The 20626-nt window shown below is 40.1% G+C and overlaps 1 protein-coding gene across 8 annotated transcripts in view; it reads left to right on the top strand.

Moving 5' to 3' along the window:
• The window catches only part of LOC126359288 (repetitive organellar protein-like), a 216905-nt gene that overhangs the window by 165426 nt on the left and 30853 nt on the right, over window positions 1-20626 (top strand). For all 8 annotated transcript variants that reach the window (XM_050007623.1, XM_050007622.1, XM_050007618.1 and 5 more), the window contains 5 exons: window positions 7488-7554; window positions 7730-7776; window positions 7884-7970; window positions 14525-14607; window positions 14690-14715. In XM_050007623.1, coding sequence (XP_049863580.1) covers window positions 7488-7554; window positions 7730-7776; window positions 7884-7970; window positions 14525-14607; window positions 14690-14715 — 310 coding nt within the window. The remainder of the gene's footprint in view (window positions 1-7487; window positions 7555-7729; window positions 7777-7883; window positions 7971-14524; window positions 14608-14689; window positions 14716-20626) is intronic.

Below are 20626 nucleotides of genomic sequence, written 5' to 3'. Positions count from 1 at the left end.
TAATTACGGCAGGCAAAAATTTGTTAGTTTCAGATTTTATTTTATTTCCGCTTTTCTGATGGTCAAGCATTAATCGCCTTGCTGAACAATGAAGTTATTTTTGTCGGGTTGCTAAAGAAATTTCCTTTTATTAATCTTTACTGCTGAGGCAATAGTTGAAATGAAGTGTTTAATTCCACACTATTGGCTAGTTTCAATTGTTTGCTGCCTTTCAAGTGCATGTTGTCATCTTCTAACAAGTATGGCATTATGCCATAATAAAGCACCAAACATGAGATAACACAGTACTGTACTACAAGAAAATTTACGTCCCAAAAATCACATTGAAAAGGTTAATATCTGGCCGAGGCCTACTTCATTGGCAATTCAGACATGAATGTGCACTTTTAATGTGCGCCTGTTATCTGGAGCTCCCTGGCAACTACTGAAATGAACCTATTTCTAAAAGGCCATGGGAAAATATTGTGAATGGCGCTTTGAAAAGCGTTACTTTAAAAGTAAATTTTCTATGTATGAGAATGTATGATGAATTTCTTAAATCACAGAGCGTTTGACTCTCATTTAAAAATCAATTCTTCGATGTTGAGTCATTTGGAAGAATTTTGAGCCCACAAGATCAGACATTTGTGTCTTTATTTTTAAATTTTTAATTTTACTGGCTCATTTGTGTGATATATCGTAAAGTGTATTACGCGCATAAAAGACCAACATTATATGTGAAAGCCTAGCTTCTCTTGCAGCGTCTTAACCTTAGACACCAATATTATACGTGAAAGCTTTGCTTTACTTGTAGCAATACTACGTATATTAATTTAAACCATTAACTGTTGCTGTTTGTGTGTTCATGCTACTTAACAGTGATGTTGCTATTAGCTGACTACATCATGTGTCCTATGCTCTGAATATCCCCCGTCATCGGCTGGCGAGATCGCATGACATGAGCTAAGACTGGCTTACAAAAAAACCTTTTTACTTCAGATATCATATGTGAAAGCTTAGCTTTTCTTGTAGCTGTAATGAAGATATATTAATTTAAACCATTAACTTTTCCCAATTGTGCTTTTGCGCTACTTAACAATGACATTACTATTGTCGGACTGCATTGTGTGTCCTGTGCTCTGAATATCTGCTGTTGTTGGCAAGCCAGATCACGTGACATGTACTACGGCTGATAAAAGCAGTCACAATCTTGATTTCAGTGCTTCGGAACCTACCGTATTGCATTTGGTGGAATTTCTATTTATACTTTCGTTATGAGAAACGTGCAGCGTAAATGTTACCGCACACCAAAGATCTTCCAGAGACGTGCTGTTTTTCGTTTCCTAAGTTTCCTAAATGCCAGGAAGATCTATCCTGGTGTATAAAACTTTCACCATTCAAAGGATTGATAAGTTGTGTACAGCTCAGAGGGAAAGTGTATTGCCTCTTTTTAACATAGAAAAATTGTAGTTCCATCAGGGATATAGACTATTTTCACCCAGGAAAAAGTGAATTTTTAACTGGGAAATTAGAATTCCCCCCCCCCCCCCCCCCCCCCTGTGTGCATTTACACCCTGCATACAATATACAATATATATTGAATCATAGGTACCTTAGAAATAACAATTCTGATACGACAATTGGTTCTGAAGTGACTGGGGTGGCAGTGTGAGTAATTATACTGACTGAACTAACAATGTTAATACTGGCGTTACTTGTACTATTGCCAATAATAATAATTGTGTGGTTGTTGTTGTTGTGACAATAGTAACAATAATAAGTGGCAATTATAAGAAGTATTTATAGGTTTGCAAAATGTGTTTTGATACATCAAGTTCTGGGAAAAGGAAATTTAAGACTGCATTGGTTAAGAATACTGGGAAATGAGGAAGATCAGGTTGGAAAGATGGATGTACAAGGGTAATTGGACAACAACTTAAACATTTTGTTGTTGTTGCTGCTGCTGGTTCTTCTTGAGGGGAGTTCCGAGCACAGTCTCCATGGACATGAGAATCAACAGAACAACTGAATAGACTGATTATGTGGAAGTGAGCAAAACTGACGAAGAAAAGTTACAATAAGCAGTAGAATGCAATCTGAGGACAGACACCTTCCGCATTACCCTTATATAGAGCAGAGCTCCGATGTGCGGCATGGTAGGTACCGTCCTATGTGCCTAAGTTGCTGGTGGCCAGCGCGCACAGATGCTGTTGCGGTAGATATGAATGTAGTTTGTCATCAGCCTGGTGCCATTGCATGTATCCAGACGTGATGTGAAGGGTTCAATAGGAAAATGTTCCCCTGCAGAGGAGTAACTCTGTATTTGCTCCTGCAGTGAAAACCATGCCTCATTCCACAGCTGAAGGTGATTCAATTTCTAGGGGGAAACAACTGCATTGATGTTCCTGAGAACTGAAGTTGTCTTTGGCCTTGTTAATGACAGATGCTCTCTCCATGTCTAGTATCAGCTCCACTAAAGTATTTTTCCTCCAAGTATTTCACAACTTCAATTGCTTCTGGCTAAAGAAATATTTCCACTCATCATTTCATATACTATTTTATGAGAATGGCTGCGAATATTTTGCATGATCCCTCTTCCACTCCCCCCCCCCCCTTCCCAAAAAAAAGAAAGAAAGAAAAAAAAAGAAAATGAAATAAAGAAAGGTATTACAGTGGGCAAAATAAGACAAGGGTGTACTCGCACACTCATATATCTGGGCATCTCTGATTTCAAAACAAATATCATATGTCACATGGTGAGATACAAATTTGAGTGGATATTGAAATCACTGCAATGATATTCAAAGAATTTGCCACCAAGCTGTAAATGTTGTGTGTCTGCCATATGTCTTCATTTTCTTCCTTGCATATTTGGCAGTGGGTACGTATATGTGACTGATTCAAATACTGACAGTCAATAAAACTGCTATGCCTTGGTCCAATCCTACATTTTCTTGGCTACAATTATCACTGGATGCCCTCTAGGGCTGGTGCTCTTTTATAATCACATCAGGCAACTGCTAATTTATAAACTCTTCCATCACCAGTTGGAGGTGATGTAGAATTTGATATTGTTTCTTGTACATTGGCTGTTCGTTCTGTGGGAATTCTATGCTTTGTATTATTGGAGGCAATGATTCAGGAGGGTTAAACAAGTCTGCATATTCCTCTAGCAACTTCTCTATTTCCTCCCTATCATTTCTCTGTAAAGGTAACATTTTCTCGTGCAGACTGGCTAAATTTGCAGATTGTCTTGGCTTAGAGTACTCCATATTTAATTCTCTATCCAAATATTCCTCCTAAATTACCTCTAGGTAGACTAGTATCGTATTTCATAATAGTTCTACCTCTACTGAACTGAAATTATCCATTGCACATATGATGCATTACAGTGCACAAAACATTGCAATTTGTCCAGTTCCTCACAGTCCTCTAAGTATTTCACTTAAGATAAAATACTGAGTGGCAAATCTACTCCTGTGTCTACTCGGACTAGTTTTACTGTACCCTGTAGTATTTTATCTTACAATTCAATTCCAAAAGGCTGTGTATATAGTTTAGATGGCTTCTTCAGACTTAGAGACGTGCCTTGCAGTGCTTTTGGTGTTCTTGGCAGTATAACCTAAACAGAATGATGTACCATCCATCCGTCCTACGGACCATTCCATATTGACTTTAGCATGATCGTTACTCAGGAAACATAGATAACATTATAGCCGAGGCTGACTTGCAATACTTCCATGCAAGGCTGTGGCTCTGTGTCGAGTAAAATCTTATGTACTCTTCCTTTCACGAAGTTGGTTATGTAGTAGTCTGCCAGTGATTCCACACATGGATTTTCAATGCTATTTAATGCCAGAGTGTGAATTACACTAGCCTGTGCTTGTGAAAATCTTTGCTGACTTTCCCACCCCTCATGTCCAACCTGTTTACAGTTGCCACACAGATTCCCTGCAGTATGCTAAATTGGATGAGCCTGACCAAACCAATAACATATGATTTGTATATTAAGTGCTCACACAATGCATATTTCTCCAAGGCAGGTCACTGCATCTGTTTCTGCTAGTGCCAATGCAATTGCCACTGCATTTTTCTATGATTTCTAAAACTGTGCTTGTACCTTAGGGGAATTTGAGATGGCAAACTCTGCAGGAATTCATCCAGTGCATTATGTTCTGCTTCATGTAGAATAGCTTTATTAGTGGTTTCATTTTTTGTAAGGTCTTAGGTATTAATATTTAGATTCATAATTCTGTCCACAAAATTGTCTACGGACTTTCTCTCTCTCTGAGAAGTACTATGTAGCTATTTGCAATAGTACTTGGAATTATTTTTGCTCCAGCAGTATTCCAAAAACCCTTTTACAGCTGAAATGTTGGTTAGTGCAACATGCAAATACGATTCATACAGAGCTGCTAAAGCAGAGTTACTAAATACAGCCTTCTGAAATTCCTTCACCAAAGATGATGAAGTAAATGTACCAGAATTCGAATCTGGAACAGCTGCCAGCATGAGTAACTTAGAAGTTGATGTCCTCGGCGTAGTGAATCACTTAATAAAAGCATGTTCCAGTTCAGACTGTATACCAGTTAGGTTCCTTTCAGAGAATGCTGATAAAATAGCTCCGTACTTAGCAATCATATACAATAGCTCACACAATGAAAGATCCATAGCCAAAGACTGCAAAGTTACGCAGGTCACACCAGTAATCAAGAAAGGCATTAGGAGTAATCCACCAAATGACAGGCCCATATCATTAATGTTGATATGCAGCAGGATTTTGGAATGGTCTGTTGACACATGGTCAACATGGATTTAGAAAACATTGTACTTGTGAAATATGACTAGCTCTTTACTCACATGAAGTGTTGAGTGCTATTGAAAATGGATTTCTGATTGATTCCTTATTTCTAGATTTTCAGAACGGGTTGGACACTGCACCTCACAAGTGATTTATAATCAAATTACGTGCTTATGGAAAGTTGTGTGACTAGATTTGTTATTTCATGTCAGAGTGGTCATATTTCATAGTAATTGCTGCAAAGTTATCAAGTAAAACAGAAGTGATTTCTGGCGTTCCCGTAGGTAGTGTTATAGGCCCTATGCTGTTCCTTATCTACATAAACAACTTACAAAAGAAATCTGAGCAGCCTTCTTAAATTGTTTGCAGATGATGCAGTCATTTATTGTCTATTAAAGTCATCAGAAGAACAAAACCAGTTAGAAAACAATTAAGAAAAGGTATCCATATGGTGCAAAAAATCGGCAATTGGGCCTAAATAATTGAAAAGTGTGAAGTCATCCACACAAGTGCTAAAGGAATTGCTTCAACTTTGGTTACACGATAAAGCATTCAAATTTAAAGGCCGTAAATACAACTAAATACGTAGAAATTAAAATTACAGACAACTTAAATTGCAAGAACACACAGAAAATGTTGAGGAAGGTGACTCAGATTATGCATTTTATTGGCAGAACACAAGAAGATGGAACAGATTTAAAGAGACTGCCTGCACTGCCGTTATCCGTTCTCTTATGGGATAGAGTTGCTCCGCGTGGGATCGTTACCAGATAGGATTTACGGAATATGTCTACAAATTTCAAAGAAGGGCAGCATGTTTTGTATTATCACGAAATAGGCAAGAGAATGTCACTGGGATGGACATCATTAAAACAAAGGTGTTTCCTGTTGCAGTGGGATCTTCTCATGAGATTTCAGACACCAGCTTTCTCCACCAAATGCAAAAATATTATGTTGATGCTGTTTTTTCTACGCACTGTTAGAGTGGAATGATAGGGAATTATTGAGAAGGTGGTTCGTTAAATCCTCTGCCAGGCACTTAAGAGTGATTTGCAGAGTATCCGTGTTGATATATATGTAGACGGGATATTATCAGCACTGTATTGTGCATCCAGTGGATTCTGCAAAATGTAGTTGTCATCCTTGTGTTTGCATTTATTCTTGCATACTTCCTTGATGCCCTATTCATGAAGCTTCAATACCCATGATACTGAGAGTCTTGATGGATCCTTGTCATTTGATAGTATGAAGACTAGTGAGTCAGTAGTGAGTGGTCTGCTCTGTAAATAGGATTGGAACTTAGTGATTGCCCAAACAAGTGCAAGACACACATTCTCTGTCAGAGTTGTTGTTCTCTGACTTGGTCAGCATCAGCTTATGTCTCCACAGTACTCTCCAAGTGGAAGGCACCATGTCATTTGAAGTCTGTGCTGTGAGTTGCATGTCATGCAGTGTGGAGCAGCGATTGTTGCTACTAGCTAGTACGCTGTGTGCCGCCTGTTCAGATCCAGTCACTAGCGAATATTTGTTATTTAGTTTTTACAGAGACATGAATTATATTAAATACATACTGTAAATGAAATTTTAAGTAATCTTGGATTATTGGGGTTTAAAAAAATTGAAATAAAATTTCTTAATGAATACATAAGCTGTTCAGAACCTGTAGCTTATGGCATCAGAACTTCACCTACTATGGATGTCTTCTGGCAGAAGTAATGAGAATGCTGAGCAGGTTGCAACTGGGTAAACCTGTGAATTGTGGTGTGTTGGTAACAGTTATTGAAGAAAGTCTTCATAGGCATCTTGAAAAATTCAATAAATTAGAAGAACCAGAAGAAAGGCATATTGGCATCCATACCTTATCCTTTTTTGTATTGAAGTGGGTGCCGAAGGCTATCTGAGAATACGTTAAAAAACTTAACTTCAGAAGTGCAGAAGATCAGACAAGAAGAAGAGCATGGGAAGAGCTTGGAACATTTTGATAACACAGAGGTTGACACTCTTTATATGTTTGACGGCTCTGATACTTCTGTAGCCAGAGGTATTGCCAACACAACAATAGGTCTGTAAACACTACAATATTTAAAAAGTTCTGTTCTGTTCTGTTGAACAACTATTTTTCTTTGGTGGAATAATGAGGCCTCTTGGGCAGGATATGAGAGATGAAGTATTTGAACAATTATTGGTGCTAAAATTGGTGAATAAATAGCATGAAAATGTTCACTGGCTAAAAATATTTTATTTCAATAAACATAATTTGAAAATATGTATTGTGCATTTTGTATTTAAATATTTTTATTTAAAATCATTTTGTATTTACATTTGAAACTAAAAAATAACATTTTGTGTTTAAACACTTTTATTAAACTATTTTTGCTCATCTATGAGCATTTAATGTTTCTAGAGGGTTCTCAAAACCTGTTTGTAATATTTGCATATTCTGGAATGTTCTATGTTTGTATAAATAGTAGCACCGTTCATCCAGGAGGCAGTATGTTGATGTACATACTACACCTACTTTGGTGCTAAGTGTTGTACTTGATTAAAGACCCAGCTTCTGGGTATGAATTTGATTGTGGTTACTATTTGATGATATTATAAGAGCCAAAAATTTTCTCTAAATTTTTTTTTTTTTTTTTTTTTTTTTTTTGCTAAATGATGTTAAATAGTTTTTCTGTGTTTTATTATTTGTATATGTTTTATCCAGGATGAAGCTAAGGAGTTGGGTCCTGGAGTTAACAGAGGAACCAAAAGAGGTCAAAGAGGGGCCAAAGGTTAGCATAAGTTCATAAGCAATTGTAAGTTGTTTTTTACACACACACACACACACACACACACACACACACACACACACACACACACACACACACAAACAGAGAGAGAGAGAGAGAGAGAGAGAGAGAGAGAGAGAGAGAGAGAGAATCACTTTAAAAATGTCTGTATTTTCAGGATCAAAGAAGGAACGAGTTGCATCACAGAAACAAGAAGCAAAAAAGGTAATACATGCCTCCTTTTTTTTTAAAAAAAAATATTGCAATTGCCTGTAAGTAATACTTACTTGGGGTGTGAAGTTAAAAAAGTAATGTTTTTCTTTTCCCAACAGATGAAGTCATCAGATGAGACAAACGATGATCCTTTACAAAATATAAAAAATGAATCAGTGGACACAAGTACTTCGAATACCAGGAAGGTTTGTGGCATTGCTTCAGAGACATTGACAACATTCACACTTTTCCTCAAATTACATTTTTGGAACAGGATATAACAAATTTTGTTGTGCAGCTAGCATACCTAAAAGAATTGAAACATAAAATGGGCAAAACATCAAATAGTAGAGATTAAAATTACTCTAGTGAAAGCATTAAAAATGGTCTGAAACAAAATTTCATTGAGAAAACTACAAAAGTGCGAGAAGACAGAATTTCTGACGAATACCTTCAGGAGGTGACGTTTTAAGTAAAGCAATAGAAAAATGCTGATGAAGAAGAAACATAATACTTGCATTTGAAAGTACAAGAAACTGTTCTAGCCTTCAGAACTGATAGTTCCCTTCGTGAAGGAGAAAAGAGGAATAGCTTGGGGAAACAAGAGGAGAGGCAGGTTACTCAACCCCTGGGATGTGGGGGGGGGGAAAACCATGCGGTCTGGTGAGTCCCTGAGTGGCCTGCCTCACCTTTCTGATTTGTGTTTTTTAAAAAGTTGAAATGACCATCCCTCATACTATTTGATGTACACACAGTAAATTTGTGTTTGCTCTCTTATTTGGTTTCTTACAAGCATGAAGTAAGACGTGTTGTTTTGACCATATTCCTAAATGCTAAATTTTTCCACACTGGAACCTCTTTTTCTTATTTCCAAATTTCAAATATGGAGTTGCTTTAATACATATTTCATGTGCTATTTGTTACTACAAATGCTAAATTTCATGTGGTATTTCAGTGGGATCATATTAACATAATTATTTTGTAATATGCTTTGTTAGCTGATCATAGCTTGTAGGCTGGTTCATAAAACTGCAGTTAAAATGAAATTAATGTGTGTTCATTAACCACACTTAAGCTTATTATTTTGTCATATATGTGACATAAAAATCTAAGGAATATTTGATTATATATTTCATCATAAATAACCATCTACAGTTTCCCATCATCAGCAGGGTCTACTTTGAACACCAGCCTCTCTCTTTTCTCAGTAAGTTCAGCCCTCCCCTTTTCTTCCACCCTTTCTAGGCACTTGTCCCTTGCCGTCCGCTTTCGCTCTTGCCCTCCAGCTCAGTCTTGCAAATCTTCCCAACCATCCTCATCTCATCCGTTTTCTTCCTATGCCCGTACCATTTTAGTCTTTTTTCTTCAATTTTCTATTGTAGGGATTCCTTGTATGTCAACTCCGTTATTACCCTGTCTTTTCTCATCTTTCCTTTTTTTGTTACAGCTATCAGACTTGTCAAAAATATAATTTTTTATTTCAATATTACTTTTAGTTTAGTTGTTGTAAAATATATAAGTATTCATGAAAAAGGAAAAAAAATATATAGCCCTTCTATTGGCCATATAATTCACTTCAGAAGCGAGAAAACATTAAGATACAATTAGCCAAACCCTGCTGCCGTTAGGAGGGAGCAGAATGCTGTGCGTGAATGTATAGTACCCATATACCTCATAAAATATGTGAACCTCACGAGTCATCTATGATCTTTATCAGACAGGTGTAGGTTTTTACATGGAATGCAATAGTTTTCAGTTGAGTTAAAGAAAATTATTATCAAACCTCACTGTACTCCATTACTGGGTTTGTAAAATGAGATTTGTAAAAGTGTTTAACACTTTTCTTTTAATATTGTGTAATTTAAAATATTTTATATTATTCTGTCCTTACAGAATATTATTTTTATATCTGGATTTTTCACTTTTGTTGTTGTGATATCTTTCAGTGATTTTCTCAAAAGTAATGGCAAGGACGAAAAATCAAAAAAGGATCATAGTGGATGGTTGATATTAAGAATGGAAACTTAGATTTAGATAGCTTCCTTTCGAAAATTAATGTCAAAATTCTACCAGTAGCACAGCTAACTTAACCATTAAAAGGGAATAAATAACCAGTGAAATGGTAACATTCTTTGAGTTAGCAAATGTGAAATGTTTGAAGTTTATACATGGTACGAAAGGTAGAAAATCTCAAAAGGGAAATTTAAAAGCTCAGGCATAATATTTGAGGGGGCCAGTGAAGTGAAACGAAAAGGAGATAATGATTGATTGAAATTCTGTGTGGGCTTCTGGCCAACACATCGAACAATTTAAAATCCATAAGATATTGGCAGACTACTTCTCGGCCATGTCAAGACTTCTTAGATCACACCATCAGTATCCATGACCCTATCAAGTTCACGATGGAGGTAGAGATGGGTGGTGCCAGGCTGTTCATTGATGTCATCATCCACTGTAAAGCAAATGGGTGTCGAAACCACAGTATCATCTGAAACCCTACCTACATGGATGGGCATCTACATGCTACCAGCTACCATCACAAAGTCCAGAAACATTCTGTTCTGGGGCCATGGTACATCAGGCAGAAGCCCTTGCAGACACAGAAAACCTTCCAGTAGAACTGAGCCGCATACTGCAAGTTCTCAAAGAAAACTGCTACGAAAATAAACAGATTTCGCAAGCCATTTAACAGAAAACTTAAAAGCAAAAGGCCCATGATCAGGACACAAGTAGTTTGCATTTTTGCCATTGTGTGCCACAATAACTGGAAAAATTATCTATTCCTAAACAGGCATAAAGTCGATTCTGTCTTCAGGCCCCAAGAAAAAATTCGATAACTCATGCAGTCTGTGAAAATTATGAGTGTCAGGACACTAGGGATATACAGAATACCATCAGTTGTGGACAATATTTTGTTGGACAGACTGTGTGCTCTATTGAACAGCACTGTATAGGGCATGTTTTTCTGCCTATGGTATCACTAAAAATCGGCATTAGGAGAGCATACTCTGCATAATGGATGTCAAGTTGCATTTGATGAAACATCTATTATTAAATGAACAAATAGTTTCTGGGATAGCATAATAAAAGAAGTAATTGTGATAAAAATTTCTGAAACACACTCAGTAAAGATGGCGTTCTCTGATTAAGCACTGCTCTGGCTACTGGAGGGCTGAAGCAGCTGCCGATGATTAATTTTATTTGGTCATTCCATTTTAAATCACCCCGAATGCCTACTCCTGGACAATTTATGGAATTAACTGCTTGCAATTCCTGACCTGCTATATTGTAGCTAAATGATGAAGGATCTTTTTTATATGTATTCGCAGTACATTACACTTGTCTACATGAGATACAATTGAATTACTTTATATGACATTGGGCTGGGCACCAGTAATGTTAAAGGTAGTAGCACAGCTATATAATGATGGCAGCAGTAATCACATGACAGTCATCACTTCAGTGGTCCACGAGTACTCGGTTGAATGATTATGGATTTTAAACCACTTGGTGCCACTGAAAGTGAGAGAGAATTTTATGTGTATGTCGCTAGGAAACCATGCATTCGAAGATAAGGATTTCTGTTCAAATAATATTGGGGAATATAAACAGCAGTAGAAAATGGTATAACAGTAGTACAGTACATTATAAATAGGAATGTAGGGCAGAGAGTTGAGTTAGTATGGACAGTTCAGTGATAGCATTGCTATCACCAGAATGTAGAGAAAACCAGTGCAAGCAATAGTTCTGGTACACATGCTGGCAACACAAGCATAAGATGAAGAGATAATGCATGGGTACTGAACAGGTAATTCACTATGTAATGGGATATGATAGTCTAATTATCATTGGGGGTTGGAATGTGGTAATAGGGGATGAAATAGGCGACAGTCTTGAGGGAAAATGTGGGCTTAGAATAGGAATAAGAAATGAGAAAAAATAATTCAATTCTGCAATAAATTCAGTGGTAATAGTGAATACTCTTGCAAGAATTGCAAGAGCAAGAGATATATTTGGGAAAGGCCTCGAGATGTGGGAGATTCCAGCTGAATTACATTGTGGTGAGAGTGATTCTGAAATCAGATAATGGCTTGTAAGGCGTACCTGGGATTAGTTACAGGCTCAGATTAAAAGTTAGTAATGATTAAGGTTAGGTTGTTGTTTGAGACTTGTCCAGAAGAATCAGTATGCAAAGAAATGGGCTGCTGAATTAATGAGGGTTAATAAGATACATTCGAAGTGTGTTGAAGCAATTGCTATTGCGATAATGAATACCACAGTAGGCAGTGCAGTTGAAAAGGAATAGACATCTCTAAAAATGTAATAACAAAAGTTGGTGGACACTGTGGAAGGAAGATAACTATGAGGAAACTGTGGGTAACAGAAAAAATGCTGTAGTTGATTGATGAAAAAAGGAAGTACAGAAATGTCCAGTGAACTTCAGGAAGACATAACCCATTTAGGAATGAAATAAAAAGAAATTACAGAAAGCTAAGGTCGCAAGAGAAAATTGAAGAAATTACAATAGAAACAGTTGTCAGCAGGACTCTCCCCCCTGCCTCCCCAGCATCTGGTCTCTTCCCCCCCCTGCCTCCCCAGCATCTGGTCTCTTCCCCCCCCTGCCTCCCCAGCATCTGGTCTCTTCCCCCCCCCTGCCTCCCCAGCATCTGGTCTCTTCCCCCCCTGCCTCCCCAGCATCTGGTCTCTTCCCCCCCCCTGCCTCCCCAGCATCTGGTCTCTTCCCCCCCCCCTGCCTCCCCAGCATCTGGTCTCTTCCCCCCCCTGCCTCCCCAGCATCTGGTCTCTCCCCCCCTGCCTCCCCAGCATCTGGTCTCTCCCCCCCTGCCTCCCCAGCATCTGGTCTCTCCCCCCCTGCCTCCCCAGCATCTGGTCTCTCCCCCCCTGCCTCCCCAGCATCTGGTCTCTCCCCCCCTGCCTCCCCAGCATCTGGTCTCTCCCCCCCTGCCTCCCCAGCATCTGGTCTCTCCCCCCCTGCCTCCCCAGCATCTGGTCTCTCCCCCCCTGCCTCCCCAGCATCTGGTCTCTCCCCCCCTGCCTCCCCAGCATCTGGTCTCTCCCCCCCCTGCCTCCCCAGCATCTGGTCTGTCCCCCCCCTGCCTCCCCAGCATCTGGTCTGTCCCCCCCTGCCTCCCCAGCATCTGGTCTGTCCCCCCCTGCCTCCCCAGCATCTGGTCTGTCCCCCCCCTGCCTCCCCAGCATCTGGTCTGTCCCCCCCCTGCCTCCCCAGCATCTGGTCTGTCCCCCCCCTGCCTCCCCAGCATCTGGTCTGTCCCCCCCCTGCCTCCCCAGCATCTGGTCTGTCCCCCCCCTGCCTCCCCAGCATCTGGTCTGTCCCCCCCTGCCTCCCCAGCATCTGGTCTGTCCCCCCCTGCCTCCCCAGCATCTGGTCTGTCCCCCCCTGCCTCCCCAGCATCTGGTCTGTCCCCCCCTGCCTCCCCAGCATCTGGTCTGTCCCCCCCCTGCCTCCCCAGCATCTGGTCTGTCCCCCCCTGCCTCCCCAGCATCTGGTCTGTCCCCCCCTGCCTCCCCAGCATCTGGTCTGTCCCCCCCTGCCTCCCCAGCATCTGGTCTGTCCCCCCCTGCCTCCCCAGCATCTGGTCTGTCCCCCCCTGCCTCCCCAGCATCTGGTCTGTCCCCCCCCCTGCCTCCCCAGCATCTGGTCTGTCCCCCCCCCTGCCTCCCCAGCATCTGGTCTGTCCCCCCCCCCTGCCTCCCCAGCATCTGGTCTGTCCCCCCCCCCTGCCTCCCCAGCATCTGGTCTGTCCCCCCCCCCCCTGCCTCCCCAGCATCTGGTCTGTCCCCCCCCCCCCCTGCCTCCCCAGCATCTGGTCTCTCCCCCCCCTGCCTCCCCAGCATCTGGTCTCTCCCCCCCCCTGCCTCCCCAGCATCTGGTCTCTCCCCCCCCCTGCCTCCCCAGCATCTGGTCTCTCCCCCCCCCCTGCCTCCCCAGCATCTGGTCTCTCCCCCCCCCCCCTGCCTCCCCAGCATCTGGTCTCTCCCCCCCCTGCCTCCCCAGCATCTGGTCTCTCCCCCCCCCTGCCTCCCCAGCATCTGGTCTCTCCCCCCCCCTGCCTCCCCAGCATCTGGTCTCTCCCCCCCCCTGCCTCCCCAGCATCTGGTCTCTCCCCCCCTGCCTCCCCAGCATCTGGTCTCTCCCCCCCTGCCTCCCCAGCGTCTGGTCTCTCCCCCCCCCTGCCTCCCCAGCGTCTGGTCTCTCCCCCCCCCTGCCTCCCCAGCGTCTGGTCTCTCCCCCCTTGCCTCCCCCTCCCCGCACTACTCCAAACCTCTGAGGCCTAGGTCCCATCATCCCTGCCTTACATCACTCTCTTATCACGCTCCACACACCCCTCTCTGCCCCCCCCCTCCTCTCTCTCTCTCTCTCTCTCTCTCTCTCTCTCTCTCTCTCTCTCTCTCTCTCTCTCTCTCTCTCTCTCTCTCTCTGCTCTGGTCTGCTTACCTTCATGATATGTTTACACTGTGCCCTGGATTACCTTCTCTATCTGACACTCCCAATCTCTCTCCTTTTCTATGGCTTTGTTGTATCTGTTGTTCTTCCAGTGCACCCATTACTTTCCCAAGCTCTTCTCTTCAGTTGTCTCTGTTTAAAAGCATAGTTTTTGACCCAACAGAAAACTTCATCTTTTGCAGCAAAAATTTGGAATGTGTTTTTTAGATGTAATATTTTACCATACATTATTTAGATTGTTCCTAGTTTCATTCCCTCTGCTTGCATTTACAGGGTACACGAGTGAGAACAGTTGTAAATGCAAAGAAAAAGACCAATGAATCAAGTAAAGATGCTGCTGTAACAAATAATAAGCAGTAGGTATAATTTTCATTTTGTGTTACAGTGTAATGTTTAGTATGTTTAAAATTTTAATGGTTTCATCTCCTTTTGTTTCAGGAACAAGAAATTGGTGGCTAAACAAGGTTCGTGGTTTGCTATCTATTATATATGTTTTATTTGCCTCTATAAATTTGGTCTGTATTATGACATCCAACTTTCATGCTTTCATAACAAAATTTATGCCCTTTTGCATGCATTTGAATCAACTTTGAAGCCATTTTTTGCTATTATATTGTTGGTGCATTTGAAACGTAGATTTTGACGTATTTATTAGTGAAACAGGACAGGAACATATGATGGGAGTGGAAGGCAGGATATTAATTCAGACGGGGTTAATTTGATTCTGAGTTGTTAGAATAAAGTTTAGACAGAATAGTTGAATCTCTTAAAGATGACTGGTACATAATGTCCCATTGTTGCTCTGGATGCAGGGAGGCGTAATCTCCTATGTACTGCTACAGGAAACTGGAAACTGTCACTATAAATCCCTACCAAAGTTTTGATGATAGCAGCTTAGTAAGGACCCTGATGTCCACTGCAACAATTAAGGGAAACCACAAATGACAAAGTAATTTGTACTCAAATACACTGCTATTGAAAGCTCAGTGTATATATAACAGAATTCTTTGCTCAGGCAAAACAGTTACTACATGTACCTAACGAGACTGTGAAACCTGCCTTAAAACTGTAACCACTTTATTTGTGAGTACTCTAAAATTACATATGCAGTGGGCCATCATAACTCAGCAATAAGTTTAATAAAACAAGCTGGCCAAATTAAAGCTGTGATAACAGCATCATCAGATAAATTATAAAATAATAGTAAGGTACCATCTAGAATAACTGCCACAGGTCGGAACAGTTGTGCAATACCAGGTTCTTCGAAGCCTGGGGCGGAAGCCACTCAATCACTACCAGACCCAATTCATTTCAAAGCACAATTACACTCCCAAAATTGTGTGCCCTGTCGACAACATAACTCAAACTGACAGCAATCCTTTCACAATTCGTCGACAGACTTGTAACCAAAATGAAATAAAGTGATTATGCTCTGTGTGACTCACTCAATCCGTTACAGAAAATGACCAGATTGAGGGCACCAAAAGCACAAAGCCATTTTAGCGTGTAAATGTTCACAATACCGTATCACTTGGCTCCATAGCTCATCTACTTGAACTGAGCAATAATCAGCACTTGGTCACAAGCGAAACCAACTAACCTTTATACTGCAGTCAGATATTACTGTCAGATATAGCAGCAACGTACAGAAATTTTATATACTCCCTGGCAGTGTGCACTCCAGCACATATCTCCTTGTAATTGGGTGTTAAACAGTGACTGAACCTTAACTCAGACCGAGTGAGGTGGCACAGTGGCTAGCACACTGGACTCGCATTTGGGAGGATGACTGTTCAATCCCGCATCCGGCCATCCTGATATAGATTTTCCATGATTTCCCTAAATTGTTCCAGGCAAATGCTGGGATGGGTCCTTTGAAAGGGCACGGCAGACTTCCTTCCCCATCCTTCCCTAATCCGATGAAACCAGTGACCTCACAGTTTGGTGTCTTCCCCCAAACAACTCAACCCCTGTAAATCAGTGGATTTTAGATACCGCCAACCACTCCACCCGCAACGGTGTGATGAGTTGCTAATACACCAGCAAACACTCACGATGACAGCACTATTCAATTACATTGGCCTATATCTTCGCTGTGGCCTGGTGAGTAACCTGTCAAGTGCAGGTTGTTAAGCAATATACACAATAAAACCTTTTACCTGATTCCAAGCTACTAAATTGCTATCATGACTTCGGGAACCAGACTGACTACCAGGTCTACAGCAAATGCCACACTCGCCATGACCACTGTAGAGTCCCTAGACAATGCTGTTATTAAATGAACAAAATGCGTGTTTGACCATCAGCTGCTTTTTTATTTAAGAACCAAATACCGATCAGTTTGTCACGAACCATCTTCACAGGTTCTACCCAAGTATACAAAAAAATTACATGTAGTATACAGGAAATTTTACAAATTATCTTTCTAGGAAGTGCAAAATATACATGAACACTAACGGGATCAGAACACTGTAAGCCACATCATCACATCTGTCATTACTCAAATAACAGCCAAATCTCGCGTGTAGAACATGTTATGAATTCCAGTATACAACACAGGACTTTTAGAGGCAAACATACTAATAAATGTCAACAGAGGAGTACTGAAAAGAAAATCAGTGTTATAAGTATTATAATTGTACAAAATATTGAGAAGTTTGTCATAGATCTACCAAAAGTATTTCATCATATGGCATAAAAACATCTAGATGACAAGTTTCTTGATTCTAAAAATCTTTGAATGTGTAATGTTTCCTGTGTACCACATGTAATTTTTTTGTGTCTCTATATAGAATCTGTGAAGGTGGTCTGTGACTGAAACTGATTGATATTTGGTTTTTAAATAAAAAATAAATAAAAAATATATAAAAAAACAGCTGATGGTGAAACAGACATTACTTGACGCCTGCTAATAACCACCTTCCAAAAATTTAATACTGTTACTTCAGTTACTGATGGCAAATTGAGAGGCTCCGAGGTGGCACTTCATGCCTAATGGCCATTCCAGAAAGTGACTATCTAGAACAAACAAACAAAGTGTATTACTGGTTAGTGTGTGGTTCATGAATGTATTTGCCCCCTCCTTACCTGCCCACATTATGATGAGGAACAGATTATACATTTTGAATTTTTTGAGTGTTTCTTTACACCAATTGAGATGAGCTTGTTTTTGAACTTTCATCAGATTGTGTGAAATACAGTGGGTACAGATCTGTTACACAGCTAAATGTTCATGCAAAATGAGATGAGACATCTTCAGACAAAAAATTAACTTTGGGATACCCTAAGTGAATGCTGTAGCACCATTACGTTTCCCAATACCTAGAAAGTAGCGAACTGGCAGTGCCTCACATTTGCTAAATATGTATGGGAATTGGATGTACATCTTAATATGTAGTATCTGTGGTAATTGTTTCAGGATATAGTTTTCGGTAGTGTTTGCAGCTGTCCCCACTTTGAAGTTACAGAACATGAAATTATAATAAATAAAAAGACCTTGAAAAGTTTTTTTACCAGTGTACTTAAAACTTTCTGCACGATACTATTATGAAGTATTTGGGTGGACATAGGTTACATATTTATATGATTCCATATCTCAGTCGGTACAAACCAAACCATTATAACCGACTTTATTAGTGTATTAAGACTCCTTTCTCCCAGGAATAGGAAGAAGGTATCAAATTGAAAATTATGTCAAATACTAATGTCTACAGTCCCTTGGCGATGTAAATGGTTTAAGATTCAAAATCAATGCAATCAAAAGCAGTCGCCATTTGTCACATATTTTGATGCTCACAAACTGTCTCATCAAAATGTACACACACATTATCTGTATCAGGGCCAGCCACAGCATCCCAAACTTCATGTGTGCAGTGTATGCAGGCCAAGACCTGGCACTGTCACTCAACTTTGCTCAGTCCGTCTCGGAAGTACCCGGAACAGCAGAGCAGTTCATTTAGCACTGTGGCGCAGCATTTTCCGGTCGGCACAACTCCCCAAGTTCGGCAGAGTCATGTGTCACTGCTGTTAATCCTTTGCTATTTGTTTGAGGTTTACAAAGATGTTCATAGGTCTGATGGCAGTTTGCACTAAAAGAGGCATTCTAGTGATCTGTCATCATATAACCCATCAAAGTGAATGAGAATGGTAGAAGAGAGGGTCGAGAATTTTCTGTTCGGATAAGCAACGATTTTGCTTATTTGCTACGAAATGACATTATAATACCAAGTAGGAAGAGTTCAAACTTTTAGATCATAATGACAGAGCAAAAAATTAAGATGGTGGCAGACGGGATTCATTGTTCTGTACATCAAGAAGCACTTTGTGCTAAATTTGCAAGCATGGAACACTTGAAGAAACTGGTGATACAAATAGTAAAATTTCGGATGTTGTATCCATTATTCTATTTTCAGTTGCAACAGTTTTTAATGGGAATGAATGGAGAGTATAGAGACTTCATAAATTACTACAAAGTGCATTGGTTAAGTCAAGGTCCATGCCTGGAATGATTTATTGATTAAAATTTAACTATTGTCGAATTTATGAAGAAAAAAGGAGTGCAGGAACGAAAATTAGAAAGTCTGTGATGGATTGCAGACTTCACATTTTAGATGGACTTACGGTAACTACATACTACCCGCAGTAAGACATTTCAAGGTAACTTCTTTCTGATTTGATAGGGATTGCTTCCATCCCTCGTGACATACTTCTGCAATCTTGTAGTAATTGTGAAATTCTATTTGTATGTGGCACATGAGTGCACCTAGACAGTCGATTTTGAGGTGCAAATTGTTTAATATCTTAATGTTTCATGATGTGTGTCAAGTTTGATTTCCAGTTATTTCGTATTTCATTAAAATAAGTTACATTGAAAACTAAAAAAGTAAGTGTTTTATTCCTTTATATTTTAGGGAAATTTCAATCATGATGAAAAAATATATACCTCAATATTTCAAATCCCATATACAGCATTAGGTGAAATGAATATCACGAGCCTTGCTATCAAAACAATGAAATTATATATCACACACTTTAAAGCCCCTTTCCATGCCAGAAAGGTTCAAGAAATGGGGAATTGTAGATTATCTCAAATTGAATGCCTTAAACATAGAAAGCCTGAAAGGCGACGTTAGAATGTGTTTGGAGATAATGCTGCATAAAAACCAAACATGCTCGTGCCTTCCGTCTGGGATCCTGTATAAGATGAGCATGGCAAGCATTTCGCTACATAGCTGCCCCTAGCACAGCTAAGAATTGACAACATCTGTGCATATATTTGGCAACCCTGTGATTGTGAATTTACTTCAGCTTGTGGTCCTGAATTGTTCTGCTAAATTTGTTTGGCATTCCCTTTCCATTTTGGTGACTTAAACTACATAATTCTCACATAATATGAGAGAGTGACACAGAACATTTAATTTTTGTACTGCAGGTGCGCTGTACTTCATATACGCTCTGTGCTAAGCCTATATAAAAGCAGTTAGCAATCTCTGTATACGTTTTTGCTGATACCAGTATTAGTAACTTCCTACTGCTCCAGGAGCTACAAAACATGGACACTTTTATTGCTTTAAATTTAATTGAATGCCATAAATACCCCATTCAATCACTGTTAAGTTTTCTATGAATCCGTACATGGCAAAATATGCAGTGTACTTGTATTGCTATAGAGCACGCACTGCAAGGTATTCACACAGTTTACCACGTACGTTTACCATAACTACATAAACGATGACAGTGAAACACACCACACAACAGTTACTGTGGCGTGATAACATACGAATTCGCCACGAAAAAATTGCATTAATAATTGCTTCTAAAAGGAAAACAAATGAGATATAAAGCTTTCTGTAACATTAAACAACTTGGTGAGATATTCTGACTGGATCAGAAACTGTAAAATTAATTTTGATCTACAGCACTCATCATCTTAAAACACGTTGCTGTTTGACAACTAATGGAAATTGTAGACTTCTAGAGCATCATGCAACAGCAGTAAAGCATTTAATACTATCCAAAGCAAAGAGTGATACCTGATGCTTTCAACAAAGGGTGAGAGCACAGTGCAACAGTTTCACCTCATTTCAGTTTCTTCTGCAGTTCTTCCCTCATTGTCAAGCAATAGCAGCTGGTCTGTGCCAGAACACCAATTGTCGGCGTACAGAACACACTCTAAATATATCTCAAAAGTGTTGCCAGTATGTCGACACTTTTCCATAAATTGTCAAACCCAGTGTTTGTTGTTGCACGTAGTCTGACAGTCATAAAACACAAATGTTTTTATTCTGAATATGCTGTCAGGATGACGGTGGTTCAAATCCATGTCTGCAATCCAGATTTAGGTTTTCTATGATTTCTCTAAATTGCTCCAAGCAA

The sequence above is a fragment of the Schistocerca gregaria genome, chromosome 1 (genome assembly GCF_023897955.1).
Source record: "Schistocerca gregaria isolate iqSchGreg1 chromosome 1, iqSchGreg1.2, whole genome shotgun sequence".
NCBI lineage: Eukaryota > Metazoa > Arthropoda > Insecta > Orthoptera > Acrididae > Schistocerca > Schistocerca gregaria.
The sequence above is the reverse complement of the archived record's forward strand: the minus strand, read 5'-3'. Positions and strand labels throughout refer to the sequence as shown.